The sequence below is a fragment of the Hordeum vulgare genome, chromosome 6H (genome assembly GCF_904849725.1).
Source record: "Hordeum vulgare subsp. vulgare chromosome 6H, MorexV3_pseudomolecules_assembly, whole genome shotgun sequence".
NCBI lineage: Eukaryota > Viridiplantae > Streptophyta > Magnoliopsida > Poales > Poaceae > Hordeum > Hordeum vulgare.
This window is the reverse complement of record NC_058523.1, coordinates 209,952,834-209,975,061: the sequence shown is the minus strand read 5'-3', so window position 1 is coordinate 209,975,061 and position 22,228 is coordinate 209,952,834. Positions and strand designations below refer to the sequence as shown.

Genomic DNA, 22,228 nt, shown 5'->3' with positions numbered 1-22,228 from the left:
AGTTCAGGTTTGTATTTGATAAAAAAATGATTTAATAGTTTACTTTGACCTCCTTTTCCTCTCATATAACTAGATCACTTTGATAGAAATGAACTTATTTGGTTATTAAGGGATGCTGCCATTTTCTATCTCATCTCGCCATATGTGGCTATTGTTGCAGGACAACAAGCGACTACTAGGTGGAGAGGGTGAACAACGGATACACGAACTATGCATCGAGTTTTTGTCCCATGGAAGGTATGATCCTAGCGCAACATCCCCTGTCATCTCTTTGTTGGCCTCTTGGGATCACGATTTGTGTTTCTGGTGCAGGTATCTGGTTCAATATAGAAAAGAAAATTACAGGAAGATTCCGAATGTCACCTAATTAATGATCATATATCATTCTATGGTACTGGTAGTTTGTGTCAATATTGTAGGTTCCTTTTTCTATACGCTGGATGAATTGCTTTCTTCTTTGCTTGAGGCCCTCACATATTTAGTTAGTATTTCCTTTCAAAAGATCTGAGTTTTGTATTTTTTGTGGAATAACTTCCAATCTCACCTAATGAATATTGTCTTTTATAAGCTTGCTTCTTCGGTTTAGGTCCTCTTATGTTTTTGTTACTATTGTGTTGATTATTATTATTTCCATCCCTTCTGTAACTATGTATGTACGTGAATGAATGTTTGCATTGTTTGCCATCCCATCATCCGTGTTTATTAGTTGTTTTTTCGGATTATTGTTAAATTGTGTTATCTAATTTCCTACATCAAAACAATGAAACATTAATGCTTATGGCACATGGAGGGTTGGAGTTCCATTATTCATTTTGTCCGCGCACCATCAAAACAAACCAAAAGATAACATCAGATTGTAGAGCAACTATTGATCACTGTAGGGGGTTTCCCTAGCTCTCTGGGATGCCGTACACATATGGGGATGTAGAGTAGGCACCCGATTGGCCCCGCTTTTAAGTCAAAATATCTTAGGTTAATTATAATTTTTTTGCTAGATTTATCATAATTTTGAACTAATATTATGTTATGCGGGTTTATGCAGGATGTCCGCCTACATTCCTGTACACACTTCACATTTAAAACTGTCGTTCCAGTTGTCAAAGAAATGTTGTCTCACTGGTGTGCCTCACTTTCCTAGGAGATCTTACAGCTTCCACACTTACGGCGATCTTAATGTAGTGGCCAGGAACCAAAATATTCGGCTATCTTAATGAAGAGTCCATTGTCCCATTTCAGTTTTGTTGCTTTGCAGCGAATGAAAAAGATAAAATCTTCTATGTTGGTAATTTCTAGAGAAGTGCAAATCTTTCAAAAAAGTGATCATGCCAGAATAAATAAATTAGAGTTAGTTTTATTTCTGGACAATTTGCTTCCTTAGCAATTAAAAGAACTATATCGATGTATGAATAGACCAAGTGTACTAGGAATGTTTGTGCAGAAATGAATTATGTTCAACTTTCAAATGTATATCAATTCTATAGGATATCCAAAATAAACATTTAAAGTAAACGTATTGTTTAACATTCCAAGCTGTATATATCATTCATACAGTATTATGCTTTTGTTTGAATCTGCACATGGAAACCATAAAGTCCCACAGCAACCCTAGTTACATGAGTGAAATCAAGCGACATGAAATAACAATTGTCAAATAAGGTACTCACAAAGACCGAAGATGAGTCCACTGCATTCATTGTCGTAATCACTTCAAGATTATCCAAATTCACAACCATTTTGTTGCACCCAATTGTACGGGCCAGGTTCATCCCAAATCTCAATGCAGTTCGGCAATCAAAGCATTAAAGCTTTGCATGTCTTTGTACTAACGAGAAGGAATGAACTCCCATAAAAGAAATGAAGAAACGACCTGTCTTACAACTGAATCAGTTATTCATTGGAAATTAGATTGAGGCTACTACAATTGCAAACCAAACTAGGCTGTAACAAAGAGGATGCAAGAATGCATGGCCCCGGCCATATACCACATCAAATCTTAATGCTTATAGCAACCCCTTCATTCAGCATTGTTTTGAAAGTATGAAGACCCGATGATGCCCAACCCGAGTTTCATGGATACGGCCAAGATGACGAAGGACCTGGTTAACAGTGGATGATGAATTAACAGAAGAAAATGTATTAAGCTACAGACAGAAAAGAACATCTTATAATTAGCAGATTGTGTGTCAAACAGATATGTTTGCAGTTGATGTAACATATCCATCTTTTCAAATTATTTTTAACATATTCATGTGCAGTGAAGTTTGTATGAAGCCAGAAAAAGAAAAGTGCATGCAACGTAAACAGATGTTTATTTCAGAATAGAATTTTCTTCTCATCATGATCGATGACTACTGGAATTTTTCAATGTACTTGCTGGTTATTTTTCTGTTACTTATTTGAACCATGGAAAGAAATAATTAGAAGAACAATTGCAGTAGCAAAACTATTGATGATTTTGATCACCTTCTGTGATTATAAAGAACAAAAATAATCTACAGGGTTTCAACCCAAGCGGTTAAAGCTGCAAATACTCACGGTAAGGATAGCTTTGCCTGTGTGATCAAGTTTTAGCCCAGGCCCCTTTATATCAGCTTCCAGGAAGAAGTGCTTCCCCTTCACTGCCTCAGTGGCAGCCAAGTCCCTTAGTTCCTAAGCAGAAATTACGATATGATTTTCTACATGAGAAAATTACATTAGCATCAATGCCCCGGACTTACCAAAGCTTTTTCCCATGTGTCTTCTGATAACTGCAAGAAAATTTAGAGTGGTGAGAACTAGAAATAATTATTTATCAGCGACAAGTTGGGGTACAAAAGGGAAACCTTTTTCTTAGGACATGCAACAAGATGAGCATTCACATCTGCATATGTAGCCACCTCATTTATCGAAATGTTAACCTTCTCCAATGTTAGCCTCCCTCTCATGTACCTGTATTAACAAATGGGATATCCTATTAAGTTTCAAGTTATAAAGAAAGCTATCACGTTTTATTCACTATCATCTGAGGTGAGAGAAAGAGAATTTCCATATTCACTCAAGAATATATAATACTCCCTCCTATCCATATTAGTTGTCTTAGATCCGTATCTAGACAAATCTAAGACAAGTAATATGGATCAGAGGGAGTATTATATGTTTCAATTGGCATTTGCACTGTGGTAGAAACTAGGGTTCTACCGGGTCTTGGCCGGAGGTTGTAGGGGAAAGAGGGGATCGGCTGTGGTCGCCTGCGCAGGGGCGCCGTCTCGCACGGATGGGGGCGGCGGCGCAATGGAAGAGGCGACTAGGGTTAGGGCACCGGCTCCTAGTTGGAGCCGATCAAAATAGATTGATCTTTGCTTAATCTCAAAAGTGTTGATTACATGACTATATATAAGTTCCCTAGGCTATAATAAACTCGGCTAAGCCCCTAATATTATTAAGATAACTGGGTCAGTTTGGCTAACTGGGCCTCTGGTCATAACATTTCTCCCCGCCTGCGCAAACAGCTCGTCCTCGAGCTGGACGTCTAGAAAATGTTGGCGGAACTCCTTGAGCTGCTCCCAAGGTGCCTTCGGAGGGTTGAGCTGGTCCGAAGTACGCCGTGCATCAAGGCCTGGAATGTCGCCGGCGCATTGGAGAGACCGAAGGCATCACCAAAAACTCCAAGTGGTCGTGATGGTAGCCAGAACGCAGAAGTCGAGGCCGAGGATGAAGTCGTAGTCACCCCCAAGTCGATGCCGACGCATGTGATGGCGAAGGACTCGTCGCCGATGAGGATGGGAACCTGTTGCGCAATTCCGTGGCAACGGAGATGGTCACCGTTAGCCACGGTAACTCGGAGCTGCTCGCCGCCCGTCGGCTGGAGGGCCAGGCAACTCATAGTAGACGCGGGTAGGAAGTTGTGTGTAGAGCCCGTGTCCAGGAGAGCTAATAGGCGCTCCCCATTAACCGTCACTGGCAACAACATCGTTGTTTCCGCTCGTATGCCGGCAAGGGCATGGAGGGAGACCACGAGAGCGGTGGCCGACGTCGGGGCCACCGCCTCGGCAAGCTCGGAGGGAGATGTATCCTCCTCAACATAGTCGTCCGCCTCCAGGTAGAAGAGGCGCGGGCAGACGTGACCTGGCACGTAGGGCTCGTGTTGTTCGGCCGGGGTCAGCCGACGGAACGGTCGAGTTGCTGCTGGGGCGGAAGTCCCTGTCGCCGTCTGGGTAGGTTGGCTGGGTGCAGACATAGCCGGCTGTGGGGGTGGGCGAGGTACCTGGGCTGGGAACGCCTGCTGCATAGCCACCGCCCGTTGCTCGAACGCGCGGGCATAATACATGGCCGTCTGGATGTCTTGTGGTCCGCGCATCTCGACGTCCACGCGGATGTGGTCGGGGAGGCCCCCGACAAAGAGCTCGGCCCGCTGGCGAGTCGTCACGCCAGGCGCGTGACACGCCAGGGCCTGGAAGCGGTCGGCGAAGTCCTGCACCGTGGAGGTGAAGGGTACACGCCAGGGCCTGGAAGCGGTCGGCGAAGTCCTGCACCGTGGAGGTGAAGGGTAGGCGACCAAGCTCCGCCAACCGGCTCCCTTGTATCGGAGGCCCGAAGCATAGGAGGCAGAGCTCGCGGAAACGCTCCCATGGAGGCATGCCGCCCTCGTCTTGCTCGAGAGTGTAATACCACGTCTGTGCGGCGCCTCGGAGGTGATATGAAGCGAGCCAGGTGCGATCCGACACTGGCGTCCGTTGCCCCCAAAAAAACTGGTCACATTGCTTGAGCCAGCTCAGGGGGTCCTCAGTGCCGTCATAGGTGGCGAAGTCTAGTTTGGCGAAGCGCGGCGGCGTGTGGGTAGGGCTGCCCTGGCGGTACGGCTCGTCGGCGCGGAGTAGTGCAGGGGTCAGCGCCGGGTACCCATCGGGGCCGGCGAAGCTGGAGGGCCCGCCGTACTGCGGGGGTGGCGCCGGTGGCGACTGGATGTGCGGCGGCGCCGAGGCCGTCGTGTACACCGGCTGTGACGACCCGGTCACCCAGGCCGGTAGCGGCGACGGCGAGGGGGGAAATCGGAGCTGGTGGATCGGCTCCGCCGTCGCAGAGGTAGGGCCCGGCCCGGAGGTGGTTTGTGGCGGCGGCGACAGCTGCAGGGTCGGCTGCAGCGGGCCGGCTGAGGGTGGCGGAGGCAGCTGCAGCGGCCAGGCGAGCGCGGCGGTTGCCGCCAGCTGTGGTGGTTGCCAGGGCAGCCACGACAGCCCGGCGCGGTCTGGTGGTGGCGCGACCAGCTGCGGCCCGTAGGGGGCGGCCAGGTAGAGCCGGATACCCCGAACGGCGGTGGCCAGGTCGCGGATCGCGCCGGTCAATTCCTCCGGGGTGAGGACAGCAGGAAGCGGCGCGGCAGAAGAGGCCGGCGCGGGCAGTTGCGGGGCGCCGGCCGTGGTGGTCATCGGGGTGGTGGTGGTGGATGGCAGCGGAACGGTGGAGGCGGGCCGCGGCGACGACATGATCGAACCAGAGCTTCCTGATACCAAACTGGTAGAAACTAGGGTTCTACCGGGTCTTGGCCGAAGGTTGTAGGGGAAAGAGGGGATCGGCTGTGGTCGCCGGCGCAGGGGCGCCGTCTCGCACGGATGGGGGCAGCAGCGCGATGGAAGAGACGGCTAGGGTTAGGGCACCGGCTCCGAGTTGGAGCCGATCAAAATAGATTGATCTTTGCTTAATCTCAAAAGTGCTGATTACATGAGTATATATAAATTCCCTAGGCTATAATAAACTGGGCTAAGCCCCTAATATTATTAAGATAACTGGGTCAGTTTGGCTAACTGGCCCGAAACCCTCTTTTGAGTTTAAACATTGGTCAATTTAATACTCAGACATGTTATGACCTTGGTGACTGGATGACAATAATAAAACAAATTCCTTCTTCGGTACATGTGAGGCCTACAGGCAGCAGAAAAATTATCACACAACATTCAGCTAGCAACTCTTAGCATGCAGCATGGTGCTGAAAGAAGTAGCACTTGCATGTGTATATATATATATATATATCAGAAGCCCTCTTGCAGACAGATTACAAATATGAACGAGCCTCTTAACCAGAAGCAGATAATCACAAGTGGATGCTGAGGTTATATGCAGCGGTGATAATGAAATGAAGCTACAAGTGCAACTAAGGACTCACGATGACAATGAATCAAGCTCCTCAGTGGATATATACCGACGAGGTGCCGACCCTTTCCCCTTCTTCACAGCGACGAAAGAAGGCATTAGTTCAAAAAAAAAGAGGGGGGGGGTGGGGGGGCTCCTGCTGAAACAATTGCATCTAAGCTCAGTGAATAGTGCAAATCATAAATAAATCTTTACTTTGGGAGCTGCAACTGGCTCTTCCTTGATCTTAAAATCAGAGTCCAGAAATTCTGGAACAGCTGTGTTGAAACTAAAGCACTCGGGCAACATCCTGTAACGTAAACAGCATGATTCTTGTCACCAAATGAAGGTAAAGACAACAGATATAAGTAATAGCATCAAGTAATCAGACAAGCTTTGTTCCAGAGGAGTAGCAACGATATCCTCATGCATCCCAGGTGGCATGTTTGCCAGCATGTGTTGTAACCTCTGCTGTTGCTTCAAGGACTTCTCCACTAGTTTCTGCATCATGATTTGAGGAAGCCACAATGAGAAGTAGCCATGTTTTTCAATAATGGATTGAACAAAATTAGGTTCAGAGAAGCTCGGGGCAAGCAAAAAATTAGCCCTCAGTAAATAAAAAATCAGCCATGCCCTTGTAACACCTGCATATGTACTGGGCTTAGTGGTCATGGGTCGTCATCCAGCCCATCACCTGTCTGATGCCCAGCCTGAACCACACCCACTCTTCCCGGTGCTCAAGTGTTCGATGGGACGTTCCATGTGTTAGGCAACAAGGGAGGCGATGCAATTGCTAACTGCCAGGTACTCGGGGAAGTTTCTCAGAAGAATGATGTGTGGAATAAGGAAACTCCACGAGATTTTGGGGCACATCATACCAATCAACAGCAATCCATGACATGTGAGATGAGCATGGGCGGTACAAGAGTGGAACCGCCCGCCGAGAATTCTGACAGTGTGGAGCCACGATGGCCTGCCAGGCTGCCACAATAATGGTGATCCCAAGAGAATGTCAGGATATAGCAGTTGTTCAGGGAAATACTACCTCGGGGGTTGGTGGTTTCAGCCCTGGACACAGTGAGCATCCACAATTTGGGAGAATGCCGCCATGGGAGCATGGTGGCTTTAGCCTGGTGTCATGTGTTTGTTTTGATAACTGGAACATAAATGTTTGGCTGATAATCCTGGTCCTGACATATTTCTTGGCAGTTCTCTGGTTTTATGACATCAACAATGCAGGATTTTTAGATAAAAGGCATACGCCCGACTTTATAGATAAAGCCACCAGGCAGAGTAACAGCGCACATAACAGAGAGAGGGGTTAAAAAGGCACCCAGGCCAAAAGGGGAGTAGATAGTTTAAGGGGTACATGGCACGCAGGCCCCAACCACGGCACGCAGGCCGGCCCATAAGCAGCGTCAAGAGAAAGGTGGCACGGCCTCCAAGTACGCGGCCACCAAGAGGCTAGGCAGCGGGCTCCTGCCGCAAGAGGGAGGAAGTCGTGGCCCGAATCTTGGATAGCATCAGGTCGAAGCCGACGCGATCTTCAGTTTTAGTCAATAATCTCCACTGCTGCAAGAACAGGCAAGCTTTATATAAGCAATCAACGGGTTTGGACGGAAAGATATGTTCAATGCTAAACTTGTTCCTGGTGTTCCATAATGCCCAACAGACCGACGCAAACCCAATCCAAAACAGACGTTTCGTGGCCCCCACCAAAGGTCTTGCTAAAGTCCGTAGGTCAGAGAAGGAAACAGGGGCCCAAGAAACATGAAGCCACGATTGAAAACAACACCAAATCATTTTAGCCAAGACACAATGGAAAAAGATATGATTGGTGTCTTCCAACTCCTCACACAGGGCGCAGCGATCCTAACCCGGGCCATTGCGTTTTCGGATTTGATCCGCCGCCGGAAGCCGGACCCTGAAGGCTTGCCACAAGAAGATTTTAATCTTAGGGGGGATACGAGAACGCCAAATCTGATTGAACTTATTCGTTGGTGAACCCGCAATAAGCATAGAGTACAAGGATTTAACCGAGAAACGGCCCGAAGCAGAGTGAGGCCAGACCACCGAGTCCTCCGCCTCCGAGAGCGTGGGGAAAAAGGCAGCAAGACGATGCCATTGAACCAACTCTTCGGGCGACAACGAACGTCGGAAGGCCAAGTCCCAATTCTGACTCGCGAGCTCCGCGATGGAGATCTCAGGCTTAGGACAGAAGGAGAAGAGCATGGGGAAAGCCACCGAGAGGGTAGAGTCCCCACACCACCAATCAAGCGAGAAACGAATAGAGGCCCCGTTGCCTACCCGAAATTTGACAAAGTCCTTGAAAAGAGGATGAAGCTTAACCAAGTCCTTCCAGAATTGAGATCCCCCCTAGGAGATGCGAACATTGGATTGGAGGAAGGGAAGTATTTTGCCTTTAGAATTGCGAACCACAGAGAGTTGTGATCCGAGGTCATAATTTTCCACCACCACTTTATCATGAGGCACCACCACTTTATCATGAGGCATTTGTTCATCACCGCAGTATTGATGATACCCAACCCTCCCATGTTTTTAGGCCTACAGATGATGTTCCATTTGACCATCCGATATTTGCGTTTATTATCAGCCGAGTTCCAATAGAAAGCACCTCTATGCTTGTCGAAACCGTCGTGCATGCCCGCAGAGAGAAGGTAGAAGCCCATCGTGAACATGGGCAGGGAAGATAGGCAAGAGTTAGTCAGGGCAACTTTCCCAGCATTTGAGTTGTACCTACCCCTCCAAGGTAGCACCCGATTACCAAGCTTGGTAACAATGGGAGCAAACTCCTTGGCACATAAGATATCCGGAGCAATCGGGAGGCCTAGGTATTTAAAAGGGAAAGAACCCAGGCTGCAGTTTAGGAGATGTGCCACTCGCAAGGCCTCCAAATTGTCAACACCAGTGGTAATGACCTGGCACTTAGCGAAGTTAATTTTGAGCCCTGACAAGGCTTCAAAGCAGAGCAGGATGAACTTGAGATGGGCGAGGCAGGAGTCATTGAGCTCTACCATGATAATGGTGGCATCCGCATACTGGAGGTGAGTGACCCCATGGGGAATGAGATGAGATATGATGGGAGAGATGTGACCAGAAGCAGCAGCCCTCGACAGAATACGCGATAAAGCATCCGCTACAAAATTAAAGAGGAGAGGAGACGCTGGATCCCCTTGCCTTAGGCCCCTACCATTGGCAAAGAACTTGCTCACCTTACCATTAAACGAAATCGCCGTATGGCCACCGGATACGAGCTGCATAATCCGATGAACATAAGCCCCGTCAAAACCTTTGGCCAGCAACATCTGCCTAAGAAAAAGCCAGCTGACCGAGTCATAAGCTTTTTCGAAGTCCAGCTTTAGGATCACCGCATTGGAATGACGGACCTTAAGGTCATGGACTATCTCGTGGAGGCACAGAATCCCATCAAGAATGAACCTCCCTTTAACGAAAGCAGACTGAAAGGGGCTAAGCGTGTCGTGCGCCACCGGAGATAAGCGAGTGGCGAGCCCTTTTGCCGGAAATTTAGCCATATTATTGATCAGGGCAATCGGCCTGAATTGGGAGATGAGCTAGGCATAGGCTACACATGCGAGCAGTAGGTAGTAGCACGCCAGCAACACGGAGCAGCGCACCGGCACCATGTAGCATATGTTTTTTTTTCTTTCTTTTGCTGAATCAATCTAGTCAACACAACTTTGACCGGATGGCTAGAACCACGTCCCAGGAAGCAGGCTGGCAGTCGTGCGTTATGCCCCTGTTGGCTGAAGGCAGCAGGCACGTCTTGCGCGTCTTGGCGGAAGGCAACCGTCCAGCCGGCAGGGAACGAGAGCAGCACCGTGGGAATCGATCCGCTGCAGGGGTGGCGCCTCGATCTGGATCTGAGGAACTGGCGGCGGTTGGAGGCCAAAACGAATCCAGCGGGATGAGGCGGCGGCTGACAGCTGATCCCATGGTGCGATCTGACGCGGACGGCGGCGGCGGACGGCCTGGGACGAGGAGCACCGAGGCGGAGGCGTGCGGCGACCTCCTCCGAGGCCGGGGCGAAGGCGAGTGTCGGGGACGGCATGGCGTCGTCCGGCCCGTCGAACGGGCGGAACCCGACCGAGGGGACGAAGATCCCCGACATCCGGCGAGGGGCGGCCGCGTGCGCCACGGAAGAGCGGGGACGCGAGCCGACGCTCCTAGGACGGGAGGAGTTCAAGCGGGGAGGCCCAGTTGGAGATCGATCGGGGAGGCCCGGTTGGAGATCGATCGGTGAGGGCAGCGCGAGACGCCAGAGGACGATGGCGGCATCGCGAAATTGGATCTGCACGAGTTGCGCGTGCTAAAAAATTAACCTAAGCTCTAATACCATGTTAGGAAAGCAACTTATCTGTATTGAAGGCCCAAGGGGCATATATATATTACACATGACTTGAGGTGCAAGGAAAGTAAACATAGACTAATAAGGACTCCTAGACTAATACTAATAGACTAATAAGGACTCCTAGACTAATATTAATACTTCCTAACAGGTTGAACTAGTACAGTATTCGAGGGCCTCCGGAGGCCTGATGGCCTTTGCGTAGCGCCGGTGGGCGAATGAATGGATCTCCTTCCTCTATAAAGTAACCTACCCTCTCTATATTTAGTGGCGGCCCCGGTTCTCTCCCCTTATCGCTTCAGCGGGAAGGGATCCCACAACGGCCAATTTTCAAGGGGGACAGGGGAACATGTTTCCCCTATCCAAAAGTAGTCTTCGCCTGCAAAGTGGATGTCGGCGCTGCAGGGACGGATCCAGGGATGACGTCCGTCCTGCTGGCGGGCGATGGTGGCCTTGTTGCACCAGAATGGAAACCTTTGGGAGATGTCTTGGAGACCTGCGTGCGTCCTTGCCCCCTTTGCACTAAACGGGAAACTGCACCGTCCTGCCGTCTGCTGCTCGCCTGTCCTTCCCCCGCGTCATCCTAGACTCCTGAGGCCGGGTCTCACCTCGGAATGCCCGCCGCTCCGGAGGGATCTTGAGGAGGCCCCCCGCGGGTCTTGATGTTGTTTCTCCTCGCGAGGGCCTTGTCTTGAGTGGTGCCGGGCCTGTTGGTTTTTGGTTGATGAAGTGGGCCAGTCCTGGACCGCGGGCAGGCAGGTCTGGGTATCCCCATTCCCAGAGCGGCGACCGTGAAGGAAGGCGGGATCTAGACTGGGAAGAGACAGGGGGCGAGGGCCACCACTAGGGCGAAGGAGGAAGCGCCGATGAAGGAGGGAGAAGGGGTGACAGGGGGAGGTCTCGCCCACCACTAGGGCGAAGGAGGAAGCGCCGATGAAGGAGTGAGAAGGGGTGACAGGGGGAGGGAGGGAAGAGGAAGACCTGCTCGGGGAGGAGAAGGGAGAGGAGCCGCGCGTCACGGCGAGGGAGGCAGGGGAAGCGGCGGAGGGAGGAGGGAGGGAGGGAGAGGAGAGGGGAGGAGAGGGGAGGGGAGGGGAGGCGAGCCATCTTCAACAATGCAGGATTGATCCCACGCCCGGGTAATATGTCCTCCAATTTCACAATGTATATATAACTAGTACTATCTATAAGGCCCTATGATTCAAATCAATAAGCCATCACAAGAACAGCCAGTTGACCAAGATTAGCCCGGTCTGGTAAGCAAACATCACTATCGGTCCAAAATTTTCACCTCATCACCGCAATGAGGGTATGAACAAGAGATTCAGTGCCTCTCGTTCCTGCCTCGCTCGTGTTCATACCAGCTCGTAGTTCAGGCTAACAATTACCACACCGGCTTCTCAGAGAAACAGAGATATTAGCATTCAGAAACAGACCCATGAGATTTGGCAATCTAGGGGTGCAATTGACACGGAACGGTACCTTGGCCTTGGGGATGGCGTCGAGCTCCTCCTGCAGGCGGCGGCGGATGGCCTGCACCTGTGCCTCCATGGCCGTCACCGATGTGTCCACCGCGGTGAGGTCGGTCACCGACGTTGCCTGGTACACTACGTACCGGGAAGATGACGGGTCAGGGCCAACGCGCTAGGGGGTGCAGACTAGGGTTCTGGGGGCGGGTTCGGCTGGGATAGAAAGCTCACTGTTGCGGGCAAGGGCGAGGTCCTGAAGCTCGTTGATGCGGGACTGGAAGGCGGTGGCCACGGCTTCCAGCGACGAGCTACCGGGGCTCGCAGCGGCAGCGGCAGCGGCAGCGGCTTCCATGAAGGCCTGGGCGGCGGGGACAGGGGTGGTTTGGGCGCAAGGGAAACGAGGGAGATTTCATGATTTGCCACGTTTGATAATCACTCCCTCTATTCCAAAACATAAGTATTTTTGAAGATAGGCCCTGTTACACACGGTCTGTCCGTGCGTGACGGTTAGGAGTGCTCCGGAGTTTCCGGAGGCGATTACGGTTGCGTGAGGGGTGAACGGATCTGGCCAGCGGCGGAGGTCTCTCCGATCATCGTCGTAGGGGTAGGAATCCAGTGTCTTTCTTCTCATGAGCGTAGTGCCCACCCACCTCAAAAGCCTTCCGTGTGTCTAGGGTTGCACGGTCGTAAGACACCCAAACCCCTACATCCCATTGGTACCAGAGAGTAAGTGGGGGGGGGGGGGATGGATGCGGTGGATGGTTTGATGAGGGGTTTGCGGTTGTCCGAGGAGGAACGGCGTGGAGTCAAGATCAAGATCCCGGATCGCGAGAAAGGGAAGACAATGGCGGCGTAGGCGGTGGGGAAGGTATTGTCGGAGAAGTTGGCACACCCTGATGCGATTCGGTTGTCCCTAGGGCGCGTGTGGTGTCCGATCAAAGGAATTGACTGCAAGGAAGTGGGAGAGAACCTGTTTGTATTCAGATTCAACCAAGAGTCCGGGAAGAGGAGGGCTTTGGAGGATGGGCCTTGGATGTTTGAGAAAGATCTGGTGGTGGTGGAAGATTACGATCCAGGGAAGAGGCCGGAGGACTATGCTTTTAACGAAGTACCCATCTGGGTGAGGATCTTTAGCCTTCCGTTGGGGATGATGAACGTTCATGCAGCAGAGGTTATAGGGAATATCATTGGAAGCTATGTGGAGGCGGATGTTGGAGGAAATGGGGAGGCCATGGGTACGTTTATGAGGGTGAAGATCAGGATGAACATCGACAAACCAATCATGCGGGGCATCATGATGGATGAAGCTTCTACGGGGACTGGACAGAAACAGAAAAGGAACATGAACATTGATGGAGGCAGAGAGGGGGAGGAGGGAGCTTGGTGCCGGTTTGAATATGAGTTTTTACCTGATTTCTGCTATGTCTGTGGACTCGTTGGACACAGTGAGAAAATGTGTGAGATGAGGATGGAGAAAGGGGAGCAGGCGCAGTTTGGATGTTGGCTTCGAGTAGATATGGGTTGGAGGAAGATATATGGAGAGGAGGCGGGTAGCTGGAGGGGTAGAGGAAGAGGAGCAGGAGGAGTCAAACCCTTTGGGAGTAGTAAGTCACAGGAGCGATCTGGGAGTGGAAGTGATAGTCTATCGTGGCGAAAGGATAGCTCTAGGAGTACGGAGGGTAAGCAAGTGGAAGCAGAGAAGGGGGAGGAGGTGACTAGTCCGGCTAAACAAACAACACCAGTGGAGAGGGAGCGGGGTAATTCTAAGAGGCAGCTCATGGTGGAACAGGAGGGTGGGACAGGGGTGGAAAAGGAGGCAGCTCAGGCCACGGACCCTCGCACACACGCAGAAGGCACAGAAAAATCTCGTCAGGCAGGAGTAAAGGGATCCAGCATTGCTACCATGGATCATCTTGCAGAGGGGGGGGAGGAACCTGATTGACACACAACTAGAGGGAGTGGGAGCGCACGGAGGGGAAGAGGTGAGGAAGGCCAAAGGCTCTGGGCAAAAGAGGTTCAAACGCATTGCAAGAGAAAATGGGGGCAGCGAAGAAGGAATCCAGAACGAGGGTAATCTCACTGGACACAAACGGCCCCAAGAAAGCTGGGTGGCGGAGGAGGAGGCAAAAAGGGGGCGGATGAGAGAACAGAAGTCATACAAACCTTGAACTCATTGGCCGGGCTGTTGGAGCAGCCCCGTCGGAATCAATGAGAATCATAGGATGGAACTGCCGGGGGCTCGGGAACGGCCCGACAGTTCAAAGTCTCCTCGAACTGGGGAGAATGGAGGACCCCGATATCATGTTCCTGTCAGAAACCAAACTGTCGGACAGGAAGATGGAGAAGTTCAAGTGGAAGTTAGGACTAAGTAATATGATCGCATGGAGTTCGGAGGGAAGGAGTAGAGGAGTTGCACTCTTCTGGAGGAAGGAGGTCTGGTTGGCACTCAGATCTTATGGTCGACGGCATATTGACATTGACGTCACAGAGGAGGATGGAGGGGTTTGGAGGCTGACTGGGATCTATGGAGAGTCGGAAGCAGAACGCAAGAAGGAGACCTGGCGCACCATGCGACTGTTGGGGCAGCAACACCAGCCGGGGAGACCATGGATGTGCCTAGGTGATTTCAATGAGATACTTCCGGATGGTGAGAAGGTAGGAGGGTGTCGGCAGCCCCAAGCATGTATGAATAGATTCCGGGCGACCTTAGACGAAGCAGGCTTGTGCGACATTGGGTACACTGGAGATAAGTTCACATGGAGGAACCACAGTAAGGATATGCAATCCTATATTTGCGAGCGGTTGGACCGAGCTACAGCCAACACCAACTGGTGTGAGCGCTTCCCCGGATTCTCGGTCGTGAACGCGAGCCCATGCCATTCAGACCATCGGCCGCTAATCGTCAATACGGTGGGTGAGGAAGATCGAAGAGGAGGTGGGGGTGATCGGGGCTTCAGATTTGAAGCCTGGTGGCTGCAGGAGGAAGGATGCGCTGAGGCAATTAAGGAAGCATGGGATGAAGGGAAAGTTGAGGGTTGTAATGTAGTGCAAAATCTGCGGAAGGTGGCGGCCAGAATGCGTACCTGGCACAAGGAGGAGATAGGGGAGTTGGCAGGACGTCTAAAGAAGGCACGGGCTGACTTGGAGAATTGTATGCGGGAACCAGTGTCCGCATCCAAAATCAGAGAAGAGGGGAGACTACGGGGCGTAGTGCATAATCTTGAGGAGAAGAAGAACACAAGAGCGAAGCAACGAGCCCATGTAGCTTGGCTGAAGGATGGAAACAGGAATACTCGTTATTTCATGGCAGTTGCTTCTGCCAGGAGGAAGAAGAACAAGATTAAGGGGCTTAGGAGGGAGGATGGCACGGTAGTGAAGGAGGGGGAGGAGCTGACTAACTATGTGCGTTCGTTTTTTCAGGACCTGTTCACCTCTACCCTGGGAGACCGCTTGCCTGAGCTCCTGGGAATGGTGCAACCCCGTGTCACAAATGCAATGAACAATCACATGACTGCTGAGTTTTCGAGAGAGGAGATCAAAGCAGCGCTGGATCACATTGCTGACCTGAAGGCCCCGGGGCTAGATGGGATGCCGTTGATCGTGTACCAAAGGAGTTGGCCTCTTATGGGGGACCAGGTTGTGGAGGAGGTGTTAGCAGTTCTGCATGGAGGTGAAATCCCACCAGGGGGGAATGATACTGTCGTCGTCCTAATACCCAAGGTCAAAAACCCAAGTAGGATCAAGGATCTGCGCCCGATCAGTCTGTGTAATGTTATCTACAAGCTAGTGTCAAAGGTGATCGCTAACAGAATGAAAATGATCCTCCCTGAGATTATCTTTGACAACGAAAGTGCATTCGTTCCAGGGAGGCTCATTACAGATAATGTGCTGATCTCTTATGAAATCTCAGACTACCTGCTTCACAAGAAGAAGGGGAAAGAAGGCATGCGGCAATCAAGGCTGACATGAGCAAAGTGTACGATCGGGTTGAATGGCACTTTCTGGAGGCCATGCTGCTCAGGTTGGGTTTCGTTACCAGTGTTGTACAACTAATTATGAAGTGTGTTACAACGGTGAGATACCAAATCAAAGTCAACGATGCTCTTACGAATCAGTTCAGCCCATCCAGAGGTTTACGGCATGGGGACCCTTTGTCACCGTACCTATTCGTCATCTGTGCGGAGGGACTATCGGCGTTACTCCAAGATGCAGAACGATCAGGCCGCTTAAGTGGAGTCAAGATTTGCAACACGGCGCCGAGTGTGTCCCATCTTTTCTTTGCTGATGACTCTATTCTGCTCATGAAGGCTGAACTGCAGGAGGCTGAGGTGATGCGAGGCATACTGGACCTGTATGAGAGTTGCTCGGGCCAATTCATCAACACGGAGAAATCTGCGGTCATGTTTAGTCCGAACACTCATGAGGAAATACGAGCAGTAGTGAAGGGTGTGCTAGGGATCCAAAGTGAGAATTGGAATGATAAGTATTTGGGATTGCCGGTACATGTGGGACGCTCCAGGAGGAAGGCATTCGTGTATATAAAAGGGGCTGTCGCAGGGAGAATATATGGATGGAAAGAGAAGATGATCGCCAAACCAGGCAAAGAAGTTTTAGTTAAGGCAGTTGCACAAGCTATTCCAACCTATGCGATGTCTTGTTTTTATCTTACCAAGACATTTTGTGAGGAGTTCGGCTCATTACTAGGGCGCTACTGGTGGAGTCAACAAGACAAAGAGGATACCATTCACTGGATCAGTTGGGAAAAGCTTACGCGACCGAAGAATCAAGGTGGTTTGGGGTTTAGAGACATGGATAGTTTCAACATAGTCATGCTGTCGCGACAGATCTGGAGGCTAATCCAATATCCAGATACACTTTGTGCCATAGTTCTGAAGGCCAGATACTTCCCCAACACCCATGTTCTGGACACTACCCCTAAACCGGGCATATCTTACTCATGGCGCAGCCTGCTTCATGGATTGGAACTTATCAAGGAAGGATATATATGGCGGATTGGGGATGGTGAGCATGTCAATATCTGGAGGGACCCCTGGATTCCGAGACCATGGTCAAGAAGGGTGGTAACACCTAGGCGCGGTAACCTTCTGGAGCAGGTGTGTGAGCTCTTTGATCCCGTCACTGGACAATGGGATGAGAGACTTGTTCGTGAGACGTTCTGGCCGGAGGACGCCCGGTACATCCTGCAAATTCCCCTGTGAGAAGGAGTTCCAGATTTTGTGGCCTGGCAGTATGATAGCAAGGGCTCCCATTCAGTGAAAAGCGCGTACAAATTGCAGGTGAAACTCAGCAAAGCTATGGACAGAGGGGATGTGGGATCTAGTTCGGGTAGCGCGACCATTATCCCGCGAGCTGATGACTCTTGGACCAGACTGTGGAAGTTAAAAGGCCCAAAGAACATCCAAATGTTCACATGGAGACCGAAGCATGAATCCCTAGTGTTTCGTATGAATCTTAAGAATAGAGGTATTCCAGTGGAGGATACGAGGTGACTATTTTGTGGTAAGGCGGACGAAGACGGGGGACATCTATTCATTAAGTGCAAATACTCGAAGGTGGTGTGGCGCGAGCTTGAGCTAGAGCAGGAGAGGAAGGTATTGCAAAATATCCCATCAGTACATCATGCCCTGGACTATATCTGGAGCCTTAGCAAGAATACGAGACTACATATCCTAACCTTCTGGTGGCTCTGGTGGTCTAACCGCAACAAACTAAGAGAAGGAGAACTCCCGGAGGCGGCGGAGGTGGTTGCCCACAGGACAAGAGCTAATGTCATGCAATATGAAGAAGTCTATACCCGCTTGGATCCTGGAAAGGAAGCCCCTCGTTGGCGAAAACCACCTGACGGCATGATCAAGATCAATATGGACGGGTCCTTTGTTCCGGGAGAGGATAGCTCAGGCTGGGGAGTGGTGGTGCGTGATTCCTCTGGGAGCGTCATTGGTGCACGAGCAGGTCGTCAAGCCCATGTGCAGGATGCATTCGCGGCTGAACTATACGCCCTGGCACATGCGATCTCCTTCGCAGCTGACCTTGGGGTCATGAGGGTCATTCTGGAGACAGATTGCTCGTTGCTAATGGAGGCCATGGACTTTGCCCGTGTCGAAGCTTCTGCATATGCAACGGTGATCGAGGACCTGAAGTACCAGCTCAAAATCTGGTTTTCTGCACATGAAATCACGCTCTGCCGGCGGGCAGCAAACTCGGTTGCGCACCAATTAGCTAGCATTTGTTGTATGTATCATCTCAACCAAGTAGAGGAGTGGGATAACCTTGTTCCTGCCCATGTGGTAGTTTGTGTGGAGGGGGATCTACCCTCACACCGTTTAAGTTAATGAGTATTGTGATTTCCCTAAAAAACATAAGTATTTTTAGATATTTTAATAAAAACTACGCATAGACATATATAATTTTATTTTACAATATAAATTTATTTATTTTATTTTATATGCAGTTTATATTGAAATCTCTTAAAATTTATACTTAGGAACGGAGAAAGTAGATTATTTGCCCCGCTTCCGTTAGGACTAGATTATTCGCCCCATTTTGCTTTGATCTTTTGATCATTGGGCTTAATCCATTTTTAATGAATTTTCAATTATTTTATTTGGAAAATCAACTTTTTTGGGAATATTTGGAAAATCAACCTGAAATGGCATTTATGCCCCTATGACATTTTTGCAATTTCTTTGCCCAATCTCCCCATCTTTACCTATTAATAAAGCACTTATTGCTTCTGTGGTACGTCATTAAAATTATCCTTAATGTTGTATTAAATTACCCACCATGTCACCCATAAGTGGAGGAAACGATTCGATTTTCGAATCTATCAAAGTCACCATCCGTATCAGTACTTAAAAGGAGAGGCGAGATCTTCGAAAGCAACAACACCTGGCTTGGCCTATTGGCTTTAGTGCCGCTACTCCATCCAGGACAACACCTGAACAACACCTTTTTCATCGGATTTTCTGTTTTATTATTTCAATTTGTTTGTTGCCTTCTTTTAATTAATTCGGAACTTTTCAAAATTCCAATTTTAAAAGTTTCGAGTTTTGAAAAACTATTTGCATATTATAAAAGAATCCACAATTTTCAAAAATATATTATTTTATTTAATTCGGAACTTTTCAATATTCCAATTTTAAAAGTTTCGAGTTTTGAAAAAATGTTTGCATATTATAAAAGAATCCACAATTTTCAAAAATATATTCAGAAAATATAGAACGTTCATGATTTGAAAATGATCATGTATTCAAAACACTGAAAAACTGTTCAGGAAATCATAAAATGTCTAGAAATTCAAAAGAAGGATTAGGAAATCATAAATTGTTTGCGGAATTCAAAATTGTTTATGATTTTTAAAAAACAGTTTGCATATTATAAAATAATTCACAATTTCAACAAATATATTCTGGAAAATATAAAATGTTTCTTATTTCAATTTATTTTTCTTCTATAAATTAATTCAGAATTTTTCAAAATTCTGTATTTAAAAGGTTTTGAGTTTTGGAAAAACGAATCATGAAGTCATAAAATGTTTGGTAATTTAAATAAACTTTCAGGAAAACATAAAATGTTCACGGACTAAAAAATGTTGATGATTTTAAAGAACTGTTCCGATATCATAAAAGAATTCACAATTTCGAAAAATATATTCACCCAATATAAAACATTCAAGATTTTGAAAATGATGATGTATTCAAAACATATCCATGAATTCAAAGAAAATATGTGTGAAATTTTATAAAATGTTACAAAATTTGATAACATGGACACCGGGGCCATCATCAACGAGGATGGCAAAAAAAATAAGTGGTAATATGATGGGCCATCGTGGTAAAATAAAAAAATAGAGAACGCTCATGTGTCAGGATATTGAGCCATACTTATTTGGCTACGACGTAATATTTTTATTTACCATTGCAACGCACGGGGCTGTAAACCAAATAGAGTGCATTTAATACTGCATGACAGAATAGCCTTTTTACAACACACAATCATCAAATAAGCAAGCGCACTCCCCCCTCCCCCAATTTCTAGCCGTTGATGAACATATGATCTCCAACAGCTCCTCCTCGACCATCATGTTTACCTAAGGAAAGCAATGGCATTTGCACCATCTACGGGGCTATTCTTCCTTATACTCCAGGATCACACCTATAAAGCGGATTTGGACCTACAAATGCACTTGCAAGCTTAAGGCCTTTGCATAGCTCCTCCAGAATGATAGACCCAGCACCACTGGCATGCTTCTTAGGCATAACATTCAATGTCACTGAGGATTTGAACTGCGTGCTCTGCAACCCAGAAGAACTGAAAACCAAGGATTGCCTTTCCTGGAGCTGCCCCTTCAACACCTTATATGTGGAGTGCCGTTGAACTGTTTATATATGGACACCAACTCAGATACACATAATCTTCTTTGATTGGCCATGACCCACTTCCCCCTTGATTGCCTCCCCCAACCCCAACCCCCTGCGGTTATTCTATGTTGACCGTGTAGATACCTTCTTGTAAGGTTTAATAAAAAGGAAATAATGAAGGGTGACAGAGAAGAAATAAAGGAAAAACGGACACGAGGTGACAGAAAAAGGAAAATGATGCGCAAGGTAAAAGAAATGAAGGGGACTGAAGGAATACATATTAAAATAATTGATGCACGGATACTTTGAACTTTTTAGCTTCGTGGAAAAGATGGAGACAAAAAATCAAAAATCAAAATGTGTTTTATAATGGTAAAAAAGTCACACAATGTTGCTTGGTGTGCATGGAGATCTTTATTAACAATATGTTGTTTATACATCCGTTGCAACGCACGAACCCTTTTGATAGTTTTTTCCAGCTGTCTAAGCATATATATATATTTTTTGTACACCCAATGCAACGCACGGGCCCTTTTACTAGTTACTTCAAATAGTCTTGTGAAACATTGACCGCGAGGAACGGACGTGCAAACCTACGGGCCTATTAAAGGGTGATCTTAACTTTTCCTTTGATGGTCTAAATAAGTGGGCTAGCGGCAAGTAATCCGATTATGTAAAACTATCTTGCGGCGCCTAGTGTGAGCCTTGCAGAAGTGGTTTGTAAAACTTGTGGAGGGTTTCCTCACCCTTTTTTCTATAATACTCCCTTCGTCCGGAAATACTTGTTGGAGGAATGGGTGTATTTAGATGTATTTTAATTCTAAATATATTCATTTTAATCAATTTTTAGTAATTCCAGACGGATGGAGTATATGATATGCACACTCGTGCACATTCTAGTTTTTTTGGTGGTATACATGAGTAGACCGACCCGAGCCTCCTGAGTGTTGGAGTGGTGGACCTGTGTCCAAGAAACTCTCTCAAGAACTAGGGTTCGAAAACTGGTGGTTTTGATGGGCAACCTATGACCCAACGGCAACTATAACGAGGCCACGACGAGCGCACTCACTCACACCGGACACGACACAAACGCACGAGTTACCCACGTTTGGGTCATCGCGCTGGGTAATACCCTACTCCTCACTGTGTTGGATTGCTCTGTAATGGAGAGTGTGTGGCTCGAGATACACGAGGTGGGGGGAATCTGTCGATCCCTTACATGGAAGCAACCCTGCCCCCTTTGTAGTGCCTTTGGTCCTCTTCCCCAAAAATACGAGGGAAAGGGTGGCCATAGGGCATCAATTCGAACGGGGACAGGAGCCCACACTTATCTTGACTAAAGGTGGTCTCTCCCTAATAGAGTAGTCGTCATAACGTGTTGGTGGGCTCGGTGATGACCTCCACCCTGGCGCGTTGATCCGTCCTGATCCCTTATCACCATAATGGAAACTGGATTCGGTCATGTCCCGTCGTCCTTATCCTAATAGCGGGACGTCATCCACGCGAAGGGCGCAGAGCCCGCGGCTAGCATCATATGTCCTGCCTCGTGAGGCTGCCTTGCGAGGCAATCCGGTGCTTGGAAGCCTTGGTTGAGCTTGATCTGGCGGCGAGGGGCCTCGTGAGGCTCGCCCCTCGTGAGGCGGCTCCCTCCGGAGAGGCCTAGGCAGGGCCATTCTTCATGGGCTCGCCCAAATGTCTCCTTAGGGTCGGCGGCAGACGGATCATGGGACCTTGCTTCCCACTAGGCCGACAGTAGCCCCCGGGCCCGCGACACATGTTGTGTCCATTAGGGACGAAACAACGTGAGGCCCATCGAGTTGTTGGGCCTAGAGGCGACGTGTGGCAGCGTTTACGAGGCAGGACGTCGCCACTCCCCATAACGCATC

The 22,228-nt window shown here is 48.9% G+C and overlaps 1 protein-coding gene across 1 annotated transcript; it reads right to left on the bottom strand.

Annotated features, from left to right (window-relative positions):
• Positions 1-1,671: 1,671 nt before the first annotated feature.
• On the bottom strand, positions 1,672-12,381 carry LOC123401602 (spindle and kinetochore-associated protein 1 homolog). The gene is made up of 9 exons (XM_045095431.1): positions 12,193-12,381; positions 11,975-12,099; positions 6,497-6,606; positions 6,322-6,415; positions 6,140-6,201; positions 2,823-2,928; positions 2,718-2,747; positions 2,536-2,649; positions 1,672-2,096 (listed from the first exon to the last, which is right to left on the bottom strand). The coding sequence occupies exons 1-9, from the start codon at positions 12,311-12,313 to the stop codon at positions 2,019-2,021; spliced, it is 840 nt and encodes a 279-aa protein (XP_044951366.1). The 5' UTR covers positions 12,314-12,381; the 3' UTR covers positions 1,672-2,018.
• Positions 12,382-22,228: the final 9,847 nt, after the last annotated feature.

Excerpts from the sequence above, each read along its gene's own strand:
- LOC123401602 (XM_045095431.1), bottom strand. The coding sequence starts at position 12,313 with ATGGAAGCCGCTGCCGCTGCCGCTGCCGCTGCGAGCCCCGGTAGCTCG. Across the intron at positions 2,929-6,139 it reads GAGCTTGATTCATTGTCATC|GTACATGAGAGGGAGGCTAA; the intron begins GTGAGTCCTTAG and ends TTGTTAATACAG. Across the intron at positions 2,748-2,822 it reads TTGCATGTCCTAAGAAAAAG|TTATCAGAAGACACATGGGA; the intron begins GTTTCCCTTTTG and ends ATTTTCTTGCAG.